Here is a 10,645-nt window from a genome sequence, read left to right as displayed (position 1 = left end):
GAGAAAAATGGCTGAAGAAGGTTAAATCATTTTAGGGAAAAGCTAACATGTGCCCTAAGGGCACAAGATAAATAGATATTTATAGAAAAAAATTATTGGAACGCGTGCATTCAATGTATCGGAACTTTAAATATGACTTTATTGCATTTAATTACATTTAATTTTTTCTAATTACAGTATCCTTAACATGTGCCCTTAGGGCACATGTTAAATGTGTTCCGTTAAAGCAAACTCATAAGTGAATAATTACAAATACAATATGAAATATAATATAGTGTATATAGGTATTTTTTGTTGGCGCAACAAACGGGAGAGGGTCGAGCGAGTAACATTGTTATTTTTAAGGACTTTCCAGCAATACACCTTTGTGGGAGGAAGGTGATATGTGTGTGGGTTCTCTAAGTAAGTCGGTCCCTTTCTCGAATTGAAACATTGTTATTTTCCAGGACTTATCATTTAAGCAACACACCTTTGTGAGATACACACCACTTCTTCACCTAAAACCTTAAGGTGATAGGTGTGTGGGTTCTCTCACTTAAAAAGTGTTCATTCTTTCTTTTTCTAACCAATGTGGAACTTTTTCTTCACGCTTAATTCTCAACATTTTTAACACTCTCTAAGTGGTTGACTATATCTATCTCTGACTTTGATGCACGCAAGAATAAGATGTTGAAAACTCTTCTAATTATTAAACTAAGGGGAAAAAATGGGTAATGAACTTGTGCTATTTTCTGCTGAAACAATTCTGCATTTGGTTAATATGAATTTGAATTTGATCCATTCATCAAATACATAATTTTTTGTTTTTTTAACGCATTTGTTAAGAAAATATTTTATTTAATAAATTTAAAGTAAATAAGATTTATTGAATTTATAAAATAAGATGGATGGATTGGATTGCATACACATGATTAGATTTAGATAAATGTATTGAGTCTGATTCATTGAATTATTTTTGTTTAATTGTTAAATTAGATTAATTAATTATTTAATTATTTGGATGAATATTGCCTTAAAGGATTTTATGGTCACCCCTAATATTTATGATTATGTTTTTGCAACAAATTTCTTGCTTTTATCCTCCCATTGCAACTCAAAGGTTCCATCAATTTACTATCCTTCCTTGTTGCTACAATTTATTTTTTTTATAAGATCAAATAAGAAAATATTTACTAATAATTTTACAAAATTTTTATTTTGTTTATACTAAAACTTAATTATCGACAATTATGATAGAGTATAAAAAATATAGCTACAAAATAAAATCACATTATATAATGTAACAATGCAAGTAAATAATTGTAAAGAATAATGATTTTATTCTCAACTTTATTAAGGAATACAATATATTAAGAGGTTAATTAGCAATGACTGCAATTTTCTGTTCAAAGTCACAATGACCACGACCAGCACTTATGAAGTAGTTGCCTCCCTTCTCAAGTGGAATTCTATCAGCTCCAGACCTATAAGTTGCAATTCCTCTAGGATAACATGTTTTATAGCCACTCTCAGTCACTTTCACAACATTATCTTTCGAAGGGTCGTAATTAAATACTGCACATAAAAAACAATTAAATTTAAGAATTTCCAAAAACTTTAATCACCATGCAAGAATAAAAAACAATAAATTAAGGATGCTTACCAAGTATGTCACCTGCATAGAAAATTTTTCCTAGAGGCCAGTTTATAACACCAGTGTGCCAACCTTGATCATAACCAACTATGTATGTCTCTCCATAAATCATTTTAGAATGAAACACCAACATACATAACATTAGAATTATAATAATACTTGTGCTATTGCCTCTTCTCTCACCCATCTTTTATTTGATCTAACTATTGTTAAATAATTTTGAGTGCTAATTATATAGATCCAAGAGATGATTTTATAGAATAACTGTACTTTAAGAAATACTTTTTTTTATCAATTTTATAAAAAAAGTGATTTTCTTTTCTATTTTACAAGGGATGTATAATGTATTTGGTCTACCCAGATACATAAGTAGTTAAATGAAAAACAAAAATGTCAATTATACTTTATAATAATGCCTTGAAAAGAGTAATTTAAAAAAATATATATAACTATTAAAGAAAAAAAAGGATAAGATCGTTAGATAAAAATACTATATAATATAACTATTTCTTAATAAAAAAAACTTTCCTAACCCACATATTATTGTTTATGTTGTTAATAAAATGGATGTAAAAATATTCAAAACAAATATTTAAAACGTCACTTTTATTATTATAAGAATACAATCCTTTATATTAATTAGATTAATTTATTTCTATTTTTATAATAAACAAAATAGACTTTTTTGAATATTATTTCTTGAATGTTTTTATATTAATTAAATATTAAAAATACATCTTAAATGTTTTACCAGATACAATTTTTGTATAAAAGTATTTAAAAAGATCATATATGGACTAGAATAACTTTATTGGGTTTAGAAAGAAACACACCGAAGAGTCCGGAGAGAAGTAACCCGGAGAATCAAGAAAAATCGAACTAGTGTAGAAAAATTGTTTTTAGTGACTGAAAATTTTGGTCATTGTAGTGGCCGAATTAGCCATCAAAATTTAATATTAATCAGCCAATTTTAAGAGGTCATAAAATCGGTCACTAAAATAAATTAGACACCGATTTAGAAATCAAACTTTTGTGACCGTCTATTTGGTTGTGAAAAAATATTTTTATAGACCGAAATTCCAATCACAAATATTTTTTGTTTCTTGTTTTCAGTTTCAATTTTTAATTTTCTTTATTATGTTACAATTTCCTTTTCATTTTTTAAATATTTTAATTCCCTCTCAATTTTTAATTTTTACAAAAAAAATCATTTTTTTATTGTTTTTACAAATAATATATTTAAATAAAAATATATTTATATATGTTTAAATATAAAATATAAAATATAACAATAGATGTAAGTTGGTATAGTGGTAAGGTCTTATTAAGATATACGGAGGTCACGAGTTTGATTTCTAGGTATCACAACTTTTAATTTTATTTTACAAAAAATAACACTAAAATCAATCACTAAAATCGCTCGCTAAATTTGGTCACAAATTCGGTCATTAAATTCGTCGCAAAAGCTTAGAGACTAGCACTTTTTCAAGCGAAAAGTAATGATCATTAAATCGGTCGCTAAACATTTTAGTGATAATTTTTTAAGCTTTTTCGGTCTATAATTCGGCCACTAAAAGCAATTTTCTAGTAGTGGCCACTTCAGGTCGCCTGACTGTGACGTCCAACTAACACGTGTCAATCACGACATTCCAAGGGATTCAGTCAAACAAAAAAAGAAGGGTCGCCTGACTGTGACGTCTAACTAACACGTGTCAATCATGACATTCCAAGGGATTCAGTCAAACAAAAAAAGAAGGAAATTGTATTTTGCAATCATACACACAATCATGCTCCCCCATTTTTATTGTATTTCACAAGTACTATTGGTATCCACGATGAGATCGAAGTAAAACTAACATAGGCCACACTCACATCCAATTTTCAATTGCCTCAGTCACCCTCTTTAACTTGGTGACAGGACGAGGTGCTACCACAACTAGCAACATCGACAACAGTGACCAGGAAACCTTAATAGAGATGCAAGCTATTATGGACAGCTGTGTCGCTCCAACCAGGCTTCAGGGAGAATTTTCTAACCCTTCAGGAGTGACACCATGAAGATTTCCATGAAGAAGATAAGGTGATGGACCACAACCTCTCTCAAATGATATTTGGAATGCCTTAATATTAGAGAAATTCAAACTGCCATCACTGGTGAAGTTTGATAGGAAGAGCGACCCTCAAGAATACATTGTCGCCAATAATACTCAGAGGTGATCATAGGCACATCTGATTCATTGAAGTAAAAGCTTGTGTCTAGAAATTTCAAGGAAGTGACCTTAAGGTGGTTCATAAACCTCACCTACCTTTTAGTAACCAGTTATCACGACCTCTATAGAAAAATGGTCCACTAATTTTCAGCGAGTAAGCACCAAAAAGTGTATACGACTAGTTTGTTAAATTTTTTCCAAAGACACTCTGAATCACTAAAAGAATACCTCACATGTTTAAATGAGGCGACTATCAAGTTGATTCATCCAAATAAGGAGATGTTCACAGGAGTATTACAAAAAGTTTAAGGGAAAATCATTTTAAAGAATCTTTCACCTAGAAGCTCGCTACCCCCGTGAATGAAGCTATGGCACAAAATAAATTTTAATTTAAGGGAGAAGAGAGAAACACTAAGAAAAAGGTTAGAGATATCAAGAAGCAAGTCTCTGCTGTATTGAGTCATCGCAATAAAAACACAAGTCATTATATTTTGCTTGTTAGAGATATGGCGACTTTCAAACAAAATGGGAGGCTCAATGAGAACTTGGCATTACTAAACACCCGCAAATATGGCATGAGGAGATCCAGACTCGCGATATTCTACCTCTTCCATCCCCTAAGTCAAATACAATGGGGAACGAGCTTCGCATATGGTGCAAGTACCATAAGGTAAAGGGTTATCGCATTGATGATGTTGAAGTATTAGCAATCAAAAGTGTAAGTATTTGTTTTATCATATCCATAAGGACTGGTGAAATATCAATATTGTTCAACAATTACTTTGATTTTAAGTGGAAGTTTGCAAGATGTTTGAATATGGAAAGTTACAGAATGTAAATCGGGTGAATGATAAACAAAGTTTCATAAAGATGAGAGCTTGTCGGGATTGAATTGTATCCACCGATAGAATATGTAATTTACCAATCAATTATACACAATCTAAACATTCATCAACATCATCACGTATCGCTCACAATAGAGTTTATGTCTAAACTTCTAATGAGGTTCCGAACTTATTGTTTAATCGATGATGTCTCAACTCATTAAACAATAAGGAAGCATTATGAATTGATACTCTCTGTGAATGTTAAACTAAATATATGTCTAGAATTTAGAATCTAGCATATGTTTATCTTAGATTAAGATTTGAACTGTATTTGTCAATATTAACTCAAATCTATAAAGTTAAACAGTGAAACAAAGATAACATCGATATCAATTAATAAATAGATTGCATGTAACACCATGATCACTAAAATACATACTTTTATGGTGAACTTACATCCAATACCAACCAGAAAGGTATTTAACTACTCATGGTAGCTTGATACAAAGAGAAGAATTAAGATGAACACGCATCAATTGTGACTTCCCAATGATTAATGCGGACCCAGCTCCCGATCTTCAAGATGCACCCTCCCCTTTTGTTTTCTAAGCTTCTCTCTCTCTCTCTAAAAAAAATGCAATGTATCTCACAATATCAATTGAATGCTATTTATAGAAAACAAAAAGCTGCATACCGTGCTACGCCCGAAATTTGGTACTTAGCCCGAAATCCTAGAAAACACAAAGCTGTAGACCATGCTAAGCCCCAAATCTTAAAAAACACATTAAACTGCCTTAAATGGTGCTTAGCCCCAGATTTGGCGCTAAGCACGGAAGTCCCTGATATTGCATCTCCTAGCACGCTTTGACTGTGCTTAGTCCTACCTGAATCTTTTGATTTCTTTCCAAAAATGCATCTTGAATTTATTCTTTTGCCTTTTAATTCCCAACGCTTCACCAATTCAAGGAAACCTGCAAAGTGAGATGCATATGATCAATCTAAACAATATTTACACGATAAAACTAAAAACCGATTATTTACACTAAAGTTGAGGTTTTGACATGAAATTCCAATGAATTAAGCTAATAAGTGCCACTTTTTCATGCATAAATTCACCACAATTTGACACTTATTAACTCTCCAAAACTTAAACTTTTGTTTGTCATCAAACAAGAGTCTTTTAAACCTAAAGAAACAAGAGCAACTTTAAAGACATATCATGAACAAACAAGTTTTGACAAAACCAGACAAATGCATGGTTCAAATTTTCAAAAGCACAAGTAAGGTCATGCTTACCACTATACTACAACGACACCATGATCATGAAACAAATTCTAAGTACAAAACTCATGTCAAACATTCTAAAACAATACATGCTCAATTTTGAATCACACCTAGGACACATCTTCATCAATGGATAAAGAAAAAAAATTAGGGACATGACTCACACCCAACAATCTTGTTAACATCTTAATTAAAATATGCATTCATCCAAAAAACTCATATTGAAAGCATAAAAGTACAAATCACAAAGGACTTTCAAGAGTTATAATGTGGCTTGGTTAACAAAGAAGAGTCATAGCTCAAGGTAAATGAAACACATTTCATTAACCTATAAGAGCATTCACTTCTCAAATTCTCAAACATTCACAATTTTATTTATCTTTTTCCCTTTGCTCAATTGCTACACTCTTGATCTCATTGGTTGGCACACAATGCTTGCCATTTTTTCTTTCAAACCTTTTCTTTTTTCTTTTTCTTTTTCATAGTTTTCTTTCTTTTTCAACCATTTTCTATTTCAACAACTCAGCAACCCCCTCTTTTCTCCCAAACTTGAATACAACCATACATTGCATCATGAATACTCCTAAACTTTCTAAGGCACGTGAAAAAAATTCCAACCATAATTTATGCTTGATGGTGTAATTTATTCAAGAAATGAAATCAAAATTCATTCAAAAATCAATGATGCATTAATTACCCATGCACAATTTTCATAGTTCAACATCGATATGGATCTTGACACTAAGGCTCAAAGGAGCTATCAAATTCTCGCTCACTCATAGGGTAGATTAATTTTGATCAAGTGGTTGTGCTCAATTTAAAAAAATTTCCTTGATCATTTTCATTCTTTCATACAATTTCAACACAAATGTAAGATTAAACATAATAAAACCGAGTTAAAACAAGAATTGTTAGTCTCCTGTGCATATAATGTACAATGGATTTTTTTTTACATTTGGATTTGATCTAAAGTGATTCAACCATGAACATATATTGTAAGAAAATGAGTGGCATGACATTTGTAAAAATTACTTAATCTGTGGCGTTACCGTTTGACTTGTTCTCTTTTCTCTCCCTTTAATTCTTACACTCATAAAACTCTATGTTGGATAGTCAAGCTTGAGAACATGTCATTCCACTTTTATATATGATCCAAGCAAATCTTCCTATTTGACTTCTAGATAAGAAAGAAATGTGAAGACAAGTTTCCAACATGTTTTGATAAAGACAAACTCAACACTACCTTATCAAAGAAGGAGAAAACGATCTATGAAGATATCACTTGGTTAACAAGATTTTTGTTTATCATCTTAGGTATATGAATTCCATATCATATACATTTCTTAGTGCTCAAAATATTTTTTATCATGCATTGGAAAATTTATTTTTTTATGTTTGTACCATTTTAAATTACTATCAAATATAATTTATTGACTTGGATAAATCAATAGATGTTGCATAAGGTTGGTTTAAATACTTAGACAATTTTTCATTTTTTCAAATATTATGTTTTTGGTAAATTGTGGCATTTTAAACCATTGTAACAACACCTAAAAATTGTCACAATTCGCACCCGTCTGAAACAGTATTTAAAATTTAAAATTTTAAAAATGTTGCGAACTTGTTAAATTAGGTGACTGTTTAAACCGACTTAAGAAGTCTTGTACATAATCCAAAATTATGTGTTTTCATGAACCATTGTCATTTTAAACTATTGCAAACCTTCGTGAAAATGTCTCAAACTTTTGCATTAATTCATAGAGGTTTCTTAGGATGTATTTAAGAAAAAACACAATAATTTTCATAACACCCCTTTCAGTCAAAATTTTCATAAATCCTCCCAAAATTTTACCTTAAGGTGTTCTGCTAACGTAACCTGAGGTGCATACGCACTAATAGCATTAAAGGTATTTTGTTCCACTATAAATTTTAAGACTATGATTCAAACTCCTACTCTTTTCACATCAACACTATCCTTCTTCCACTCCTTATCCACAATAATCCTCACCCCATTTTTTGATCTAATTTTTCCGGTGTACCAAAGCTTAAACCTTGAGTTGTCTAATTCTTTCACTTTTTCACCCGTCCACTTAATTTCTTGTAGGCATATAAAATCAATCTCCCTCCTAACCATAAAATCCACTATTTCCATAAATTTTCCAGCAAGTGTGCCTATATTCCATGATCCAAAACAAATTCTCCTCTCATGAACTAACTTCTTTACCCTCGCCTGTTCACGAAAATGTAGGAACATTTCCTTATTTTTCACAACATTTGGACGACGATGCATCGACCCTTACTCTTTTGACATTGTACTCGAGCCATACAACATGTTGCGTACGACAACAACCTAACATTCACATTATTTCGTAGTTGATCCATGTCTAGAGATTCGACAAAATTTTATGTTGACTGTTGACTGCCTAACACAATCATCTCCTTTTATTCGGACTCTGCATAGACTTTGTATAGCAAAGCTTACTTAAACAACATTGTTCAAAGGATGCATAAAGTATATTAATGGTTTAGTTATGCATCCTTTGAACAATTCTGTTTAAGTAAGCTTTGCATTCGTGGGATACTTTCTGAACGAGAGAAAACGCTCTCTACGTTCTCTCTCGTTCAGAAAGTATCCTACGAATACAAAAAAAACTGAAAAATCAACATTTTTTGGACGAAAAATGGACATGGGGGACCAAAACTGTTTAAAAAATAAATAGGGGGACTGATTTCATGAATTGACCAAAATAGGAAGACCAAAACTGTAATTTAGCCAAAAAAATATTTGAATGTAACCATTGAAATCAAAAGAACACTTTTATATTTAGAAATATTATATACACAAAAAGTTTTTTTTTGTGTGTGACTTGGCAGAGTTAAGAAGTGGGAAAGCAATAAAAAAAACAATAAATATACCGTAGATTAGATGAAAAGTAAAGTCAACTAAAGTGGATATAAACAATAATGGTTGGTGGGAACACTTGAATTATGAATTTTAAAATGATTTAATTATTTAACTGTTTCTGTTGTAGTAATTAGAGAAAACTACCAAGAACCTGCAGCAATCAATTTTTGATTTTAAGAAACTTCAATACATTGAGCTGTTCACATTGAATTTCTTGGCTGGTTCGTTAGAATAATTATTCTAAATACTTTAATTCTCCTAGCTTACTTTCTAAAAAGAATAATAGTAAAATTTTGAATTTGAATTATAATTACTAAAAGTCAGTCAACAAATATTAATTTATATATATGGAGAAAATATACATTATATATATTTTTTTGGATTATCACCATCAATTTAGTTTGCATCGGGATCAATTATGACATCAACTGATTTCAGCCCCTTTCGATTATAGTTGCGAGATCTTTTTTTTTTTTTGGTAGGAACAAAGGATCTATTGAATACAAGTTTATTTACAGCTTATATATAAGTATTTATTAAAAAATCGCTAATGAGTAAATTTTCATAAGTTATAAATTTTTAACAAAAGATAAATATATTTAATTATTTTTATAAACTATTTTAAAAAGCTTATAAAAATATATATTTTTTTAAATATCATAAACTATTATAATAAATTTTTTTAATCAATAAATAAGCCAATCTTATTGAATTTCAGTATCAAAACAAAAAAGAATAAGGGTCGTCTAAGATTGTACCCTGTATAAAGGACATTGAAAAATCCATTAATGATCTTCATCTATAATAGACAGACTTGGTCATCTTCATTACTTATCATTATTCTATTAAGTACTTTTGGGTCAAAATCACTTAAATATAAGTAGGTTAACATTGTAACATTTTCAAAGTAACATAAAAACAATACAACTTTTTAACATGCAACATTGTTTGGCTACAAAATTAGGTTTTGGTCACTTTCAATGGGCCATAATAAAATATCTCATGATCTTCAACTACATCACAAAATCTCTATAGTTCTTTTTCTTCTTCAACTTCTTATGATTAAAGAAACAAAAACCGAACAACATACAAGAATTTGGAATGGGGAAATTTATTTAAAAGTAATTTGAATATTATAATAAAAATGCAATGTGGATACATCAATCTTGAAACGAGGATGAATATAATATAATTAATATTTAGTACAAAATTTAAGTAAAACAAATTTTAGTTAGATTTTATTATAGATAATAAAATGGGTTCGGTATGTCCAACATATTCGTTTTGCTACACTAATTTTTGTGATCGTAGATCAGACTTTTAAGTTTGCACGTTAAATTGTTAATATATTTGTCCGTCTCGTTTTTTTTTGCATATGTAGATATTTATAAAATTTTATGATTTTTAGATTTTAAAGTGGGGTGTTCGTGATTTTGCGTTGTCTCATTTTTTACAAGACAATATAAAGTTTTAGACTCATGTCCTCAATTATATTTATTCCTTCAATTATATTTATCTCACTATCTTAGATTTTTTATAAGTTTTTATATGATCGACCTAAACGGACGGATGTTTGTTTACCACCGTTAGATTTTAATTCCTCCGACAAAATTAATTTGAGAGGTTAATAGAAATTAAAAGTGAGATTAGAAATAGAAACACCAAAAAAGTTTGGTAGGTGATGTCAAGTGATAAGTGATGAGATAGAAGCTTGTGTCCTTGAATGGCCAAGAAAGCTCCATGTGATGCTCTTTCTATAATACATACAAATTACTTTTAACTTAAC

The 10,645-nt window shown here is 30.1% G+C and overlaps 1 protein-coding gene across 1 annotated transcript; it reads right to left on the bottom strand.

Moving 5' to 3' along the window:
• Window positions 1-1,296: 1,296 nt before the first annotated feature.
• LOC131647637 (basic blue protein-like) lies at window positions 1,297-1,847 on the bottom strand. The gene is made up of 2 exons (XM_058917509.1): window positions 1,643-1,847; window positions 1,297-1,554 (listed from the first exon to the last, which is right to left on the bottom strand). The coding sequence occupies exons 1-2, from the start codon at window positions 1,818-1,820 to the stop codon at window positions 1,358-1,360; spliced, it is 375 nt and encodes a 124-aa protein (XP_058773492.1). The 5' UTR covers window positions 1,821-1,847; the 3' UTR covers window positions 1,297-1,357.
• Window positions 1,848-10,645: the final 8,798 nt, after the last annotated feature.

Source organism: Vicia villosa, linkage group LG2, assembly GCF_029867415.1.
Source record: "Vicia villosa cultivar HV-30 ecotype Madison, WI linkage group LG2, Vvil1.0, whole genome shotgun sequence".
Lineage (NCBI taxonomy): Eukaryota > Viridiplantae > Streptophyta > Magnoliopsida > Fabales > Fabaceae > Vicia > Vicia villosa.
The sequence above is the reverse complement of the archived record's forward strand: the minus strand, read 5'-3'. Positions and strand labels throughout refer to the sequence as shown.